Source organism: Python bivittatus, unplaced genomic scaffold (genome assembly GCF_059951505.1).
Source record: "Python bivittatus isolate LINGU-HERP-01145 unplaced genomic scaffold, Pbiv_v1 ctg000090_np1212, whole genome shotgun sequence".
Lineage (NCBI taxonomy): Eukaryota > Metazoa > Chordata > Lepidosauria > Squamata > Pythonidae > Python > Python bivittatus.
In genome coordinates this window covers 3,314,571-3,332,047 of record NW_028277046.1, presented here as the reverse complement: position 1 = coordinate 3,332,047, position 17,477 = coordinate 3,314,571, and the positions used below count along the sequence as shown (strand labels likewise).

The 17,477-nt window shown below is 49.1% G+C and overlaps 1 protein-coding gene across 1 annotated transcript in view; it reads left to right on the top strand.

Moving 5' to 3' along the window:
• AGRN (agrin) overlaps positions 1-17,477 on the top strand; it is a 155,728-nt gene that overhangs the window by 109,488 nt on the left and 28,763 nt on the right. Inside the window, exons 9-17 of the mRNA XM_088136758.1 lie at positions 254-448; positions 638-838; positions 5,008-5,156; positions 6,016-6,121; positions 6,298-6,411; positions 9,221-9,385; positions 14,480-14,623; positions 14,785-14,909; positions 15,924-16,029. Of these exons, the coding sequence (XP_087992884.1) occupies positions 254-448; positions 638-838; positions 5,008-5,156; positions 6,016-6,121; positions 6,298-6,411; positions 9,221-9,385; positions 14,480-14,623; positions 14,785-14,909; positions 15,924-16,029 (1,305 nt within the window). The remainder of the gene's footprint in view (positions 1-253; positions 449-637; positions 839-5,007; positions 5,157-6,015; positions 6,122-6,297; positions 6,412-9,220; positions 9,386-14,479; positions 14,624-14,784; positions 14,910-15,923; positions 16,030-17,477) is intronic.

The window sequence follows — 17,477 nt, the reverse complement described above, 5'->3', positions numbered from 1 at the left end:
AGGTGCGGGCACTATGTCATTCCAAAGTGAGACCTTTTAAACCCAGGATGGGTGGTTGCTGGCCCATCAGATGGGACACGCCGATGCCCACCATCCCCAGTCAGTGGCAGGGGAGTCCTGCCGCCCCGTTGCAGTCCGTGAAATCACACCATCCTAGCAGAAATGCTAGCCTGAACTTCTTTGGGGGAAAAGGTGAGTTTCAAAGCTTCCTGCCGATGAATCCCCATTTTGACGTCTTTCTCCTCCCTTCCAGACCACTGTGGAAAGTGCCAGTTTGGTGCCATCTGTGAGGCAGAGACAGGGAGGTGCGTGTGCCCCACTGAATGCGTGGCCTCCTCTCAGCTGGTTTGCGGCACCGACGGGAACACCTACGGGAGCGAGTGCGAACTCCACGTCCAGGCTTGCATCCAGCAGGTCTCCATCGAGGTGGCAGCCCAAGGCAGCTGCAGTGAGTCCGGGTTTCCTTCTGTCCGGGAGGGTCCTCCCAGATCTGGGCTGCCTTTCGGCCCCCCTTAGCATCCCATCAGCACCCCATCCCCTCGAACCCGGTTCCCCTCCAAACCAACCACTCAGCCATTGAAATAGCTTCACGGGCTCCCGGACCTCTTTCTCCTCTCGCCCCCCACCCCCTCTGCAGAAGCCTGTGGGGCCACGGTGTGTTCCTTCGGGGCGAAGTGTGTCGATGGGCAGTGCCTCTGCCCACGTTGCGAGCAACAGCCCGTGGCCCGCGTGTGTGGAAGCAATGGCATTACTTATGACACCGAGTGTGAGCTGCGTCTGGCGGCTTGTCAGCAGAAGGAGGAGCTGGAGGTTGTGAAGAGCGGTCCGTGCGAGGACGGTAAGCTCTTCCTTGCTCGACCGTCCCGACGCTTTTCCTCCTTTGCTGTCTGAAAAACAGCCAGAACAGTTGGGAATTTTGTACCAGCTTTTAAGATTCAGCCAGCTTTTGAATAGAAACTTCCCCTCCAAATTAAAATTCGAAATATCTTCTTAGCAAGCTAAGGCTCGCTAATCTTGGCTAGTATGACCCAGGGTTAATACCTGGCCTAGCTTAGCCTGGTGTACAAATCCAGGTCACTTAGTTCATTTGGAGTTGACCTCTGGTCTTGGGCAGCTATTCCTCTTCGTTTCGATGTGACCGTTGAAACGTGATTTGATGGATTTGATTTATTATGTTGAGTTGCTGGTTTGATTGAATCGTGCCCCACCACCAGTCTTTGACGGTGAGAAGTACGGTGGCATAAAAGGATAGCAAATAAATAAATGTCTAGTTCGGGGGTTTGTGCAAAGCCAGGAAATGGATTGCTTTGCTAGTCAGATTATGAATGGTGCCCATATGAATTAAGTTCTAACACATTTTACTAAATTCTTAAGTAAGATGGCTATCAGATCCAGTTAAATCTTGACGGGTGGCCCATCTAGCGGTCTCCAATGTTGGTGGTTGTATTTCATGCTTCTCCAGTGGCATAAAGCTGGCACAATTTTTCTTTCTTTCTTTTTTTAATTTTCCTCTGGGATTATAACTGTAATATAGAGATACTCGGCTTTTTCTGGGCTGAGGCCTGCCCTTGGCTTTGGAACAGCAAAGACTCATTTTCCAAGAGGCATCCCAGAATTTGCGCCCTTTTTTCCCCGTTAAAAATAATCATCCACCCTAGAAACAACTTTTGGAAATCTCTGGTAGTTTTGGAAGGCTTTGGCTATGCATCTCGGCGGTCCCAAAGGGGGAAAATCTTGGGCTTGATTTGTTTTGGGGCAAATAGAATCAAACTTGCTGATGAATGCGGTCGAGGTCTCTCTTGGGGGTCTTTCTGTGCGTGCTTGTAGGAGCCGGGAATTTCAAAATCCTCTCCCTCCTCCTGGGTTCAGCTCGCGAATCTCAGCTTCTTAGCACCTGACCTGCATTGGCGAGCATAAGGGGGGGTCACCAGAGTTGGGCGGCTGCTCAGGCTGTACCTGGGGACTTGCCTGCAGGAGCTGAGAAGAGGAAGGGGCTTGGAAGCAGCCTCTGCCCCCCGCCTTTGTTAGACTCCCTTCTTCCCTGGTGCGTCAGGGGCCTCCTCCTCCCTTTCCCTTTCCGTCCCTGCCCCGACTCTCCTTCGCGTGGTCTCTTTGGCTGCCAATAATGAAGGGCGATGGCCGGTAATAGGGCCCCACAAGGAGTGCTTTCGGTGCTTTAATTTCACACTTCAGAGCGTTGAGGAAGGGGAGAGAAAGGAAGGCTTGCCATGCTCTGTTTCTTTCTCTCTCTCTCTCCTTCCTCCCTCCCTCCCTCCTTCCTCTTTCTCTCTCTCTCTCCTTCCTCCCTCCCTCCCTCCTTCCTCTTTCTCTCTCTCTCTCCTTCCTCCCTCCCTCCCTCCTTCCTCTTTCTATGTCTCCTTCTTCCCTCCCTCCCTCCCTCCCTCCCTTCCTTCCTTCCTTCCTTCCTTCCTTCCTTCCTTCCTTCCTTCCTTCCTTCCTTCCTTCCTCTTTCTATGTCTCCTCCCTCCCTCCTTCCTTCCTCTTTCTATGTCTCCTTCCTCCCTCCCTCCTTCCTTCCTCTTTCTATGTCTCCTTCCTTCCTTCCTTCCTTCCTTCCTTCCTTCCTTCCTTCCTTCCTTCCTTCCTCTTTCTATGTCTCCTTCCTCCCACCCACCATCCATCCACATTCTATGTATCCATCCTTCCATCCTTCCGTCCTTCCTTCCTTCCTTCCTTCCTTCCTTCCTTCCTTCCTTCCTTCCTCTTTCTATGTCTCCTTCCTCCCTCCCTCCTTCCTTCCTCTTTCTATGTCTCCTTCCTTCCTTCCTTCCTTCCTTCCTTCCTTCCTTCCTTCCTTCCTTCCTTCTTCTTTCTATGTCTCCTTCCTCCCTCCCTCCCTCCCTCCTTCCCTCCTCTTTCTATGTCTCCTTCCTCCCTCCCTCCCTCCTTCCTCTTTCTATGTCTCCTTCCTCCCTCCCTCCCTCCCTCCCTCCCTCCCTCCCTTCCTTCCTTCCTTCCTTCCTTCCTTCCTTCCTTCCTTCCTTCCTTCCTTCCTTCCTTCCTCTTTCTATGTCTCCTTCCTCTCTCCCTCCCTCCCTCCCTCCTTCCTTCCTCTTTCTATGTCTCCTTCCTCCCTCCCTCCCTCCTTCCTTCCTCTTTCTATGTCTCCTTCCTTCCTTCCTTCCTTCCTTCCTTCCTTCCTTCCTTCCTTCCTTCCATCAATCCTTCCTTCCTTCCTTCCTTCCTTCCTTCCTCTTTCTATATCTCCTTCCTCCCTCCCTCCTTCCTTCCTCTTTCTATGTCTCCTTCCTTCCTTCCTTCCTTCCTTCCTACCTTCCTTCCTTCCTTCCTTCCTTCCTTCCTCCTTTCCTCCCTCCCTCCCTCCCTCCCTCCCTCCCTCCTTCCCTTCCTTCCTTCCTTCCTTCCTTCCTTCCTTCCTTCCTCTTTCTATGTCTCCTTCCTTCCTTCCTTCCTTCCTTCCTTCCTTCCTTCCTTCCTTCCTTCCTCCCTCTCTCCCTCCCTCCCTCCCTCCTTTCTTCCTTCCTTCCTTCCTTCCTTCCTTCCTTCCTTCCTTCCTTCCTTCCTTCCTTCCTCCCTCCCTCCCTCCCTCCCTCCCTCCCTCCTTCCCTCCTTCCTTCCTTCCTTCCTTCCTTCCTTCCTTCCTTCCTTCCTCTTTCTATGTCTCCTTCCTTCCTTCCTTCCTTCCTTCCTTCCTTCCTTCCTTCCTTCCTTCCTTCCTTCCTTCCTTCCTTCCTCTTTCTATGTCTCTCTCCCTCCCTCCCTCCCTCCCTCCCTCCCCTTATGCTTGGCAGATTTTGGATTGCACAAAAAGGAAATCAAGCCAGAGTATATAGCACACTGCCCTGATGATCCACTCTAGTACATAGCACACCGCAGTGTGTTCTGGCTCCCTAGCACACACACACAGCTATTAAGAGTGTTTGTGAGCATAGGAGGGATGTATTTCTATCCAGGAAGGATAACAACAAGCAGACATGAAATCTTTGTGCTCAGCAATCAAGCGACGTTCAGAATGCTCCGGTTTGAGAGATCAGTTCGAACCTGTGAATTGGCAGCTGTTTCAGAAAGAGAGGAGAAAAAATTCTCTTGCTCTCTGGGGCCCTTGAGGTCTGTTGTGAAGTCAGCTTGCGCAAAGGGGTAGCCAAGACATGGGATGAGCGAAGCCTGGGGTTTGCGGAAAGAAGAACATGACATTTAATCAGACTGTGCACGGGGTCGGCAGGGGAAAGGAAATGCATTATGCGAATCAACTTCAGTATACTAATACCAACTTCCTGCCTTTTATGACTTAATAAACTTTTAAAAAGAAGAAACAAGCCATTGGAAGCACTTCCTTTTGGAGAGTGTTTTTAAAAAACTGAATGAACGCAATTCATCATTGCTCTCCTTTCAGTAACTGGGTCCTTCAGGAGGCCGTCCTAAAACGCAGGCAGTTTTTACAAGAACTTATTTTACATCTTCAGTAGATTAAATTAATTGACAAATGGATAGAAATCCTCTAATTCACAGGCTCAGATGCCTTTTACTGGGGGATAGCTCTAAAAATGGCATAGAACCAAGTAGGCTGAGCTTGAAAAGTTAGGCAAGGTTAAACCTGGTTAATGGGAGACCACCATGGAATCCCAGAGGTGCTGATTAGACCGAGAAGCCATGCCAGGAAAAAGCAGTGTTTCCTTCCATGCTGTTACCCAGAAAGCCACATGTGAGAGATTACACTGAGATGGAAAGAGGAGGAGGGGTATTTCCTTAATAGGGGGCCATATCTCTATTCTCGAGATTCTGTACTCTTACCCCAAATTCTTGGCGTGAAAGTTCATTGAAGAAAGTTTTATGGCTCGTGCGGTGCAAGTAAGGGCCAGGACGCTGCACAGACGCATCTCTGTAGTCGCCAGGAATTGAACCCAGATAAAGATACTGATCATCTTGGCTAGAAACCTGACGTCGTTTTGAACGAGGAGTGGAATATCTCGTGCTGTGAACCCTGATGGAGGGAACGCACAGCCCTGGTGTTCTTCTCTCGTGCAGAGTGCGGCTCAGGAGGTGGGTCCGGCTCCGGAGACGCCATTGAGTGCGAGCGAGACAGCTGCCGGACGTACGGGGGCTCGTGGGATGAGGATATGGAAGATGACCGCTGCGTGTGTGACTATACCTGTGGGACTGTCCCACAGAACCTGGTAAGCGGGGCAGTAGCTGGGCAATGAAGGCAAAGAGGAGATTGGACTGGCGGGTTCGAAGTGGAGTCTGGAGAAGCTAGACGCTTTATTTTCTGCCTGGAGCAAGGGGTTGGTCCAGATGCTCTCTGGGAACCCCTCCTGAGTTCCCACTGAACAATTCCGTGGCAGGCTTCTGCAAGGCGTCACTTCTGAGGGCTGAGTTAAGTCCTCTGTTGTGTCTTTAATGCTTCTCTGCCCTCGGGGGCTTTTCTGTTTCTCATTAATTTCACTGGCATGCATTTGCATATTTTATTGACGGGAATGTGGAAAGCATATGAACGCCATGCATGTATGACATCCTGGATGCCAGCAGATGTGTTCTCTGAACCAGGGAGATTGGAATTAAGTTTTTTTTTTTTTCCCTGCTGTGCCGAGAGATCACAGGCAGAATTATCTCGGAATCCTTCCAACCTGCTTATTTAGTTGCCAGTCTTAACCTAGCCTGCACCCAAAATCTGCAAGAATAATTCTCCTCTCTTCAAGAGCCTTTAAGGCACCAGTTTGGGTGGGTGGGGGGCAACCCTGTTGCTTTGATAAAGCCTAGACGATAATCATGTTCAATGGAAAAAGTTGGCTGTCAACTTTTAAGGATGTAAAACGGGACAGTTTAAATGCTCCCTTGGGGTAGAACTGCAGAAGAGCAACCCAGGAGACCCGAAGGTTGTGCTGTTGCTACTCAGGGGTTACACTGAGGCTCTTACTCATGAATAGGCCTGCTCCCAAATGAGGCATTGACATCCAAGGGGCTACTGCTTTCCACAGTCGCTATGCTAATCGCGAATGAGCCCTGACAAGACCCTCTCCTTTTTCCTCAACATAGGTGTGTGGCTCCGACGGGGTGGTCTATGCTAATGAGTGTGAACTGAAAAAATCCCGCTGCGAGAAACGCCAGGACATTTACGTGGCAAGCCAGGGACCCTGCCAAGGTAGTTTTTGCATCCAGGTTGGTGGGAAGTAAAGGTTTTGGACAGGCCTTCCTGACCCCCTGCAAGAAGAAACTGGCATTCCTGCAGGGTCTGCTTCTTGACTTGGCTCCAAGGGCTGAAGCTACTTGCTGGTGGCATCGTCACTGCCTTGCCTAGATTTCTGATTTTCCTTCCAGGGATCCCAACTCTCCCATCTTCGCCGGAACTCCTTCACTGTAGCAAAACCGTTTATGGCTGCTGTCCAGACAATGTGACTTTAGCTCTTGGGGTTGGATCAGCTGGATGCCCCAGTAAGTAGAATTCATTCTTTTTGTCTCAGAAAGGTGAGCTCGGGGTGTAGGGAAGCCCTCCCTGGCACTCTTGAGGGCCTGGGAGACAGCACGCTCCTCTGCCCCAATCTGTCCTGCATTTCCTTCGCTCCCCCCACTGCACTCAAGCCCACCAGTGCGGATTTTATTAATTTTTTATGGAATAATTAGCCAGAGCCATCTCGTTCACCTAACGAGACAAGGAAATAGTTGGTGGCATTTTAAGCAGCTGAGGCCGAGGGCCAGCTGGTTAGCGGGCATCCATTAGAGCGATGGCAGCCAGCGGGGACGCAGCAGCCTTGTTTGCGGTTCGGTAGAGGCACTTTGGGCACCGGGTCATTTATTCAGCGGCGGTGTTCCAAAAGTGGTTTTAATCGCTCGGAAGCTGTTGACCCAGAGAGCCATCAGAGTCCAAAGCCACGGTGGGTTTCCCTCCGGGGGTCGCATTGATAATTAATGCAGTGAAGTAGCTCAAAAGCCAAGCTGGAAATTAAAATCTCGTGTCTGCCTATGAAAACTCATGGGGAGGGCTTAGGAAGGTATTCTCACTCAGCCTGAAGGCCCCACCCTTTCCAACCTGGCCTGTAGCGATATTTTATGTTGACTTACATGCAGTTTATTTATTCAGTTCAATTGGGAGGGTGCCCGATGCCAATCTGTGGAAATCACTCTAAAGCTAAATTCTGCTTGCGCACTTGATGGAGGTCCCCAAAGACATGGGGAAGTTATTCTGGGAAGTTTCCAGAGTTCCCATTTGGGCTGCGTTGGAAACTAGTCACATCACCCTGATGAAACTAAGCCTCTCTTCTGCAACATAATAACGAGGACTAGAAACCTGAGCCATTTAGGGGAAGACTTAGTCATTGCTGGGTTAGCTCTCCTTTGAGGAAGCTTCTCTGCCCCAATTGGGGAACCTGTTTTAATTGTGCATTGATCGCAGAGCCTAGCATAAAGATTACAGGTAGTCCTCAACTTATGACCATTCATTTAACAACCATTTGAAGTTACACGGCACTGAAAAAAGCGACTTACGAACAGTCCTCACACTTACAACCATTGCAGCGTCCCCGTGGTCACACGATCAAAATTCGGGCGCTTGGCAACTGGCAAGTTGCAGCATCCCGGGGTCACATGATCGTCATTTGCGACCTTCCCACAGGGCTTCTGACAAGCAAAGTCAATGGGGGAAGCCAGATTCACTTAATGACCATAGCAAAAGTCATAAAATCGGGCGTGACTCACTTAATGACCACACCACTTAGCAACAGGAGTTCCGGTCCCACTTGTGGTTGTAAGTCGAGGACTACCCATTCTGTAACCCTGGCGAGATTCTCTCCTTTAGGGGAAGGAGAAACCTCTAGATTTGTTATTTGGTTGCAGCAAGCTTCAAAACAACCAGGCAATGCTGGCTTGAGATAAACAGAGATCAAACTGAGTTTTCCCAGAGGGCTCTCAGAAACAGTTTGCGTCCCCTCTGCCCACCACATCCCCCTGTCCTGTGTTGCAGTGAACTTCCACTGGTGCCTTTGCATCCACAGCAAGGGCCATAAATCAGGATGCAATCACCAGGTTGTGAGCGCATCCCGGTGCATCTGGCCTCGGTTTTATTCTCCGCAACCGGCTTCTGCAATCGTTTCTCCCCTTCCCCGTTTCCCTCCTCGGAGGGTACCAAAGCAATGAGAGTCACCCTTCGGTTTGCCGTCTTGCTCCCGAGGATGGACTGCCTTTCCATTTGTCCACTCCCTGGGAGGAACAGATAAAGGGCCGGACCGTTTGTGCCCAAGCTTTTCGTTCCCAGCAGCTGGGAATTTGCAGCCGACAGCAGAGAGGGATGGGTAAATCCCCTTGGGAAGTTTTGCATGAGAAGAAGCAGAGGGAAACGGAGAGCAGTCTCTCTTTGATAGTAAAAAAAGCTGCTTTTTGTAGCTGGACAGTGTGCAAAGGAATAGAGTGGGCTGGGACAGGGATCCTCTGTGGGTGCAGCAGCTGGCAAGCCTTCGAATCTCTTTTCGAAGGCGCAGCTCCGAGACGCATCAGAAGCCACCCATCACACAGTTTTATTTCAGAACGATTGTCCAGCCGATTGCAGATTACATGCCCAACACAGTCCCACAGGAGAAATACAGAATGCAGGATCAGATGTAGTGTTCAGTTTTTTTGCAAATCCTGACTTCCTTTCCTTTCCTTTCCTTTCCTTTCCTTTCCTTTCCTTTCCTTTCCTTTCCTTTCCTTTCCTTTCCTTTCCTTTCCTTTCCTTTCCTTTCCTTTCCTTTCCTTTCCTTTCCTTTCCTTTCCTTTCCTTTCCTTTCCTTTCCTTTCCCCTTCTTTCCTTTCTCCCTTTCTCCCTCCCTCCCTCCCTTCCTCCCTCCCTTCCTCCCCTTCCCTTCCCTTCCCTTCCCTTCCCTTCCCTTCCCTTCCCTTCCCTTCCCTTCCCTTCCCTTCCCTTCCCTTCCCTTCCCTTCCCTTCCTTCCTTTCCTTTCCTTTCCTTTCCTTTCCTTTCCTTTCCTTTCCTTTCCTTTCCTTTCCTTTCCTTTCCTTTCCTTTCCTTTCCTTTCCTCCTCCTCCTCCCCTTCCCTCCCCTTCCCCTTCCCCTTCCCCTTCCCCTTCCCCTTCCCCTTCCCCTTCCCCTTCCCCTTCCCCTTCCCCTTCCCCTTCCAAGAGCCAGCAAGGTTTTTGCTGCTTCTGATAACTCTTCCACTTGTGGAGAAATAGGGTGGGGCGAGGGGCTGCTGGCACCCCCACCAAACCGATCTGTGGAGACCTCACCATCCCCTGCCTCCTCTCTCGTAGGCACTTGTCACTGTAACCCCTATGGCTCCTATGGAGGGAGTTGCGACCCCACCACGGGTCAGTGTTCCTGCAAACCCGGCGTTGGGGGGCTGAAATGCGACCGCTGCGAACCCGGCTTCTGGAACTTCCGTGGCATTGTCACCGACAGCAAGAGCGGCTGCACCCGTGAGTACCTGTGTTTGCAGCCCCGGCTGGAAAAACACACGGGGGTAGAACCTGCTTCACCTCCCCCATTCGATCCCCAATTCTCCTGAGAGGTTGCAAGCTTGGAGGGGGGGTGTCAGAATTTTGAAGCCCCCCCCACAAAAAGAAAGCCTGTTTTTAAAGCCATGCACAAGGGTGACTCTAGACATCCAGGAAAGGCTGCGTGGCCCCCGGGTTGTCTTTCTGCACCTTTGGGCTGAGCGTCCTAACCGCTGGCCTCCATAGCAGGCTGCCTCTAGTGTTCCTAACCAGAAAGACCCTTGCAGGATGCAGAAGCCAGAAAATCCAGTTAGCTCAGTGGAGGCTTTGGTGCCCAGGGACCCGCCAGTAGTCAGAGAGGTTATATTATTCAAGAATGCAATGGGAGAAGGCTCTTTGTTATGTTCACACCATTCATATGTAGATTCCCTCTGGTGCTTATTTCAAACATTGAACTGACTACTGATCAATTCCCCCCTTTGTAATTTGTTACAGAAAACAGCAAAGAGTCTTCTGCCACTTAATATATTATTGAGGTTTGGGGTTGGGTTTCTTGGTCTGGAGATCCCCAACCTGATGGCTTCGGACTGCATTCCCCATCCTTCCCAACAAGCGTGGCCAAAGTCTGGGGGGCTGGATTGGAGGGGGTTAGTCCAGTTTAGGGAAGGCCCTTCAGAAGCTCAGCTGAGATAGGCTTTGATTTTTGGTTGCTTCCTTGGACAAATAGCAGAACAAACTCGGCTTCATTTTCTCACTGTCTCAGTCTTATCTGTGGGGCAGAGAGCATGGATGGAAGTGTTAGGTAGGAATTACTTCTCGCCCTCCGTCCTCCAGAAGCTCAGAGTGACAATCTCTAGAGCAGAAGGTCAGCTCACACCCAGCGCATGTGAAAAAAAAGTCATTCTGAAAAGGGTGATAACAAGGAGCCCATTTTTTCAAAAGATCAGACTTGGGGTGAATATCCACGTGGGTGTGTTTTAATTGAAAACAGCAGCAGAGCAAGCTTATAAAAATGCAGAGTTGGCCTGCAGCCAGAGAAATCTCCAAACTCTCTTTGGAATGAAGTTGTGTCTACAGGAATCTGATCTGATTCCATCATGTTAGTTCATGGGAGATTTTGGCTCCAGATGTTGGGGGAAGCTGGTTCTATTTGCTTACCCTCTGCAAAAAAAAAATCCTTTCCTCCAGATGCTAGAGGAAAAGTGCCCTGATGTCTTCCAGATGTTAGCTACAACCACATTTCTTTTTTCTCTGTGTTTAAAAGAACTTGGGGAGAAACCCAATGGTGTCTTTTCCAGATGTTAACGATATAACTGGATTTCACTGTGCTCTTTGCCAGATGTTAGCCAGAGACCCCATGGGAAGGGAATTCTTCACTTCCCTCCAGATGTTAGCAGAAGCTCTGAATTTAAGCCCGTCAGCAGTTTCCTACTATAAGAAGCATCATTCCCCATCTTGTAGAACAGGCCTTAACTTAAAGTCGCAGAGATGTTTTTCTTTGCCTCCAGGATTCAAAACTTTTAGTCTTTATTATCGTAGGAAAAGTTTGCTCCCCGCTGGGTCTGGTGCCACCCTGAAACATGGGACTGCAATCCTCAACTTCTCAGCTGTCCTTTTAAGTATTTCTGGTCCCAAAATATCAGAAAGAGAGGAAGTTGGGGTCTACTTTAAGAAAGCCTTAAAGTTACCTGGACTTTTCAGGGTTTCAGGTTGAGCAGAGAGGGGTTCTTTTTGCTTCTGAGCAAAACAAGCTATGATCGGCTGGTGTCCCAGCTGGTGGGATGCTGATGTTGATTTCCTTCATTTATAGCATCACAAGGAAACAGCTTTTCTGGACAAGCACTGGAGTAGAATTTTACTTTTTAAAATGCAGGACATACACCAGCTTGATTGGGGAGGCAGAGGAGATCATACATGTCCCAATGTTATTGCCCAAAGGATGAGAATTACAGAATTTGTCTCATTCGCACGATGACGCTGTGACACACAGAGCTGTCATGCCTTATTCCAGATGCCTGTGTGTGATAGAATATCTCCCGGACTCTGAGAACGTAAAGGAGGGAACAGGATTTATAGATAAAAAGTTCCTTAATCCAGGGAAGGGAAAAACAAAGAAATTCAGAGTAACTCAGTCTTCATACGGGTGGGTATAAATCAGTGTTTCCCAACCTTGGCAACTTTAAAGCTGGGTGGACTTCAACTCCCAGAATTCCCCAGCCAGCATGTTTTGGCAGGCTTTCAAAAACCACACTGTTCTCGTTTCTGGAGTTTGCTGTCCTTGACGCTGTGCCGAAGTGCAGCCTGCACCGAAAACAGAGCTTCAACATCCCCCGATCAATATGATCCATGTCATCAGCCCATCAGCATCTTTGTACGAATGATGCCGAACAAGTACAACTTTGGGTCTTTTATCTCTTTATGGCCTAACTAGTCTGAGCCCCATGCTGGGGAAAGCAGAATACTGTAGCATGGCCTCTAGGAAAAAAAAACAGAAAGTTTTCGACAGAAGGACAGGTTTGGGAGAAATTGGGAACAAGGTCCCACCGCTTAAACACTCCCCTTTTCCTTTGGCTCTGTGGGTTGCTCTGTTTTTGTTCTGTAAGTGCCTTTCAGAATAAAATAAATTAAAAATTCAGAGCCAGCGTTCTCAATCGTGAAGAAAAAAAAAATCAGGCTTGCTAACTGCACCAGGCTAATATTTTTGATGTGCTAGAAACTATATACAGCAGTTCTTCAGCTCAGTAGCTAACCAATCGTCCGTCAACTATTTTGCTTCTTCCCAGCCATGTCCTGGCGAGGCTTTCCCTCTCTCGTCATCTTTTTTCGCTCCTCTTTTTAGCTGATGCCTCCTCGGTTTCTTTGGGGAAATAGGAACCAAATTACAGTTCGGCAGGCAGGGGAATTGATCAGATTTATGTCAGTTTCTCCAGATTTGTATTGACAAGCCATTCCTTGAGCAAACAAGAAAGTGAAGTGGGGAGGGGGGGCAGGGTGGGGGGAGAGAGGGGGAAAGGAAGGGGGGGAGCCTGTCTTAATTTCAAGGTCCATTGGAGATCAAAGCAGGGAAATCAATAAAGTGGCAAATGGGGAAAAGGGGGGGATTATCAAGAGAAAGAGTGTTATTTGGAAGCAGCAGCAAACAACCGAGAGTGCGTGCTTGTGTGTGTGTGTGTGCGAAAGACAGCGAGTGTGAAATTATTACAGGCACATCTCTTTCTCTCTCGAGGATCTGAATTGTTCTGCAGTAGTCAATCCTGAAATGGAAACTGCTGGATGTATCCGGACTCCCCACCATTAGAGGGGGGAAAAAATTGAGTGAAGCACCAGGTGGGAAATTAAGATACGTGCTCCCATTTTGGTTGCTGGGCGCTGGCGCTGCCCCTGGATAGCTATCAGATGTATCTTTGGGGAGGGGTGCGACACACACCAGCGTGCGCACAAGACAGGGAAGTAATTAGATGCCAGAGATCCTACTGGGAATTTGCATGTGGGTTGTCTAATAGCATCATCATTAACCATCGGAACCGGTGGTTGAAAGGGGAGCAGCGCCATTTCCACGGCTCCAACTCCAGTTTTCAAGAAACCCACTGTCTGCAGAGAGATTTCCCACCCCATCCCATTTATTGATGGAGGGCTGGGGGTCAGAGGTGGGTGGTGTTCTCAACCCCTTTGCCTTCCCATCTCATCTCTTGTGCTTTTTGACAAGGGGTAGCCCGAGAGCTCTTGTCTGGGAAGCATGGTGAAAAAGGGAGATAGCAAAGTGTATTTTTTCCTCTGGTCCAATGGCAGCAGGCTGCCAGAAGTGGTTTTTATCAAGGTATAACCCTTTTCTCTCTCCATTGATTAATTCACCCTAGTAGGGAAGTTACCCTCTTCCCGCCGCTGATGTCAGATTTAGCCCAAAGAGCTCCAAGAGACGATGCAAATTCAGTTCTGCTGTATTTATTAGCTACAACCTCTAGCAAGGATCTCCCCAGACTGAACCCCAGCTCCCAAGCCAGCCAGCCACAACACCGTGAATTCCTCAGGGAGGTGCCAGCCTCATCCTCTTGAACTTCCCACGCTCTTGCGGTGAACCAAGAACACGCTTATCTCCCTGAGCCTGGCCTTCATAAGTCCATTCCATCACATCTACACACCATTTTGTTTGCGCTGTTCCATGATGGGAACCCATACTCTGGTTAGCCGTACCAGAGGTGTGAAACATCCAGGCCGCGTTGGAGTCCTGCTTGAGCTACAGTTGGCTTTACCGGCTTAGCCCAGCAGCCTGCTTTAAATGCAAGGAGGTATTATGCTCAGTCTCCAGTTAGTGAAGGAACAGACAGACAGTAATAGAAGTCTCGTTTAATTTCATAGATTTATGGTCTGCTTTTCAGACGAGCACCCCCCCCACACACACACACCCCTGAAGTGGATAACCACTAAAAATGCATAATCAAAACACATGCATTTAAAACACAAATAATAAAATCAGTAAGTAACAGAGATAAGCTAGTGGTAGGCTAAAAACATTCCCCAGCACACTAAAATGAACTACATCTGGCCTGGAATTTCTTGTACATTCTTCCAGTGAATGGCCAGGGAAAAGGGGGCCGTATAGACTTCCTGGGGAAGGGTTTTTCCCCCCAAAGATATGTACCCATGACAGAAAAGTCCCTGTCTCTAGGACAAAAGGAATGGCTAAGGGACTTTGGATAATGAATCGGTGTAGACGAAGTTGTGCAAAGTCTGTGGGCCGGCATAGGGCAGCTATTTCGAGGTTTTACTCGTCATATCCACAAAGAAATCAGATTATTTGAATAAAAAGGACCTTCTGGTTCACTGAAAAAAGAGCCGTCCTTCTTTCTTATAAACCAGCCTTATCCAGCACAGGTCCTTGCCAGATGTGCGTACTTCAGCTCCTAGCATTCCCCACAGATTTCTGCATGGAGGTCAACTCCCAGAATTCCCCAGCCTGCCTGCCCATCCTTGAGAATTCTGGGAGTTTGGAGCCCGCACCTCTGAAGGATGCTCCGAATGGGGGAAGGAGTTCTAAAACCAGCTTGTTTCTTCCCAAACCGTTTCTTCCCTGAATAGCCTGCCACTGCGACCCTGTGGGCTCGGTGCGTGATGACTGTGAACAGATGACCGGCTTGTGTTCATGTAAAACTGGGATCACTGGCACCAAATGCAGGCAATGTCCCAGCGGAAGCAAATTGGGAATGTCCGGCTGTGAGAAAGGTAAGCTGGGCGAGGAATGGTTGGGCATTCAGATGCAACAGCTTTGTGGGTTAAAGGTTAACGCCTCTCTGCTGGACCCAAAGGAAGATTTATTCCTGGGAGGACGAAGTTGGAAGCTGGGTATCCTTGTTTTCCCACTGAATGTCATCCATGCTCCCCAGATCTCTCAGCACCCTCGTCCTGCGCTGAAATGACCTGTGAATTCGGGGCGTCGTGTGTGGAAGTGAACGGCCTTCCCCAGTGCGAGTGCCCGTCCTTACTTTGCACGGAGGCTGACACATCCAAGGTGAGCAGAGGGAGCAGTGGTGAAAATGGGGGCGAGATGTTGTAAAGCTCACAGCACCTCCCGCCAGATCAGGCTCAGCGAATTTTCAAGAACTTGGGAGGTGGGAATTCCCCCTTGGGATCTGTAATCACACCAGTGCCGATTTGCAATAATAGCATGCGAGGTCTGTTCGGTTAGCCCTTCAAGGTAGTCCAGAGAAGACGTACATTAAACTGAATCTTGCAAGACGGAAAGTGTTTCTCCCCTCCTCTCCTTTTAATCTCCAGAAAACTAGGGAGGGTCCCTTCTGAAAAGCTTCCCGTGCTTTTCCCCCACTTGCGGGCTCAGCTGCCTCTTCTCTGACCATAATCTAGGCTGCGGGTCTTCCTCCTGTCTCCCAAGGTCATTCCCACGGACTGTCAGGTTCAGCCCAAGAAACTCCACGAGACAGCACTGGAACAGCTCCGTTACTAAGCTTGCACCTGCTAGGCAGAATCTCACCAGACTAACTCTAACTCCCAAAGCCTGCAACTAAATACTACGAATTCCTTAGGACAGTCTCATCCTCTTCGCTTTCCCAGGCTCAGGCTGTGGGCTGAGGAAATGCTTCTGTCCTTGAACCTCCTCATCCAAGTCCTCCATCACACAGACCATCACGACTTCTGTGGACAAACACCCTGCAACCGTTCTTTTAGGTCTCCTTCCCAACCACCTTAGTGTTTTTCCTTTTAATTTCCATTTTACGAAGGGGAGATCAGTTGAACCTGAAAGAGATGGACAAACAGTTGAGCTTTAGACATCTGCCAAGTCTATAAGCATATTCTAACTAATGATTAAATCCCTTTCTCTTGGACAGTTTATGGTATCTCTGTTCTTGGGTCCCATTTATGACTCTTACTGTTGGTTGCGGCTGGGTTTTTCCCCAGAATTCCCCAGATTTGATCTTCATCTCATCCCTGCCTGACTAACCACCATTCCCTGTTTCTTCTTCTCCCACCTCTCCCCGCCCCCAACATCCCGCCTCCTACTTTCTAGGTCTGTGGCTCTGATGGAGTGACCTATGGTGACCAGTGTCAGTTGAGGACCATTGCTTGCCGGCAAGGGAAGGTCATAGAGGTGAAGCATTTGGGCCAGTGCCCAGGTGAGTCCCCAGGGTCACACATCTGAACACTAACAGAGTTGCTTAGAACAAACAATTGCATGGGAGATTGACAGCTACCCCAAACTGCCCCTTCTTTTAGAATGGTTGAAAAGTGCAAGGTGAGCCTTTTCCAAACTGATGCTCTTCAGATACAGCTGGACCTTCGTCCTTCATATTCCAGCAGTGTGGTCTTTGGCTTTGGCGGGTTATCAAAGCTAATGAGAAACATGTTTTGGAACCAAGTCTTGAATTCACTGGGTTTGCAGGGGGAGAGGCAAAGGACGATATGGGGAAAGGGGGGTAGATAAAGAAGTGGAACCACCCTGAGGTTCCAAACGGGAGTCCTCTCTCACTTTGAGTCATTCCTATTTCTTTTGCTCAGTAATGCAAGGCTCTGTTTTTCTGGAGACCCAAAAGAGCTATCTGTCCTTTTAGATATCAAGAGAGCACTACAGATAGCAGCAAAGCTACCCCATCTGAAGCCAAAGGGAATCCAGCAAGATTCACATGAGTTTCACTTGGGTACCAAATGAATTCGTTCACACCTGCATAACCTCCAAAACTAATCCCCTTGGCTGGGTTGGCATGAGGAGCGATCCGTTGCACAAATCCAGCTGGTTGGTTTTGAACTGGCCCAATTCAGAGCACTGGGGCAAACGTCGCCCCAGTGTGAAAATCCACATCCCACTTATGAAACCTGAGCTTTAAAACTCTCTCTCTTGAGTTTCTGAGAGGGAGCTAAATCCACGGTTGGGGCAGGAAGAGGGCAACGTTTTGACGTGTGTGCCAAGCTGCTGATCTTGGAGACCAGCCTTTGGTTTTTGATCTGATAATTGTTGAAAATCAGCTCTCAGATGTGTTCTGAAACTTGCATGCTCTTCTGAGCCCTGCTTCTTGATGAGAAGTTATTGATTTTGGCATGTGCTATGCAGGCCAATCTAAAATATTCGCTTGAGCTAGAATTAAATTGGCAGAAAAGAGCCAGGAGAAGAACTACACCTTCAAAGAAGCTTTGGAAACTGTATTTTGTACCCCCCAAATTGTTCTGATAAAATACCTCTACCTCTACGAGGCAACAGTTTACTCTACAAGCCTTTTTTCCTCCCCGAAGAAAACGATACGAGAGTTGCATCTTCATGCAAGTTAACTGCCCAGTCTCTTTGATTTGACTTGTGGGATCCTGACACCCCTGGAAATTGATCTGGATAACTATTGTGTTACTCCCTTTTTAAGATGCTTTTGGAGCAGTGGCCCAGATCTAGCAAAACCTTGAAGTTCGGCAAAGTAGCTGAGAAATTTGGTCGGAAGAAAGGCCGATTTTGCTCGGTTGAGGTTTCAGGGGTGTGGAAGTTGTCTCTTCTGCGTGGAATTTTCGTTGCTTTTTTACTCCCCAGTCAGCTTAACTTGGGGGGCTTATATGCATCTGAATAGGTGGGCGACATTCGTAA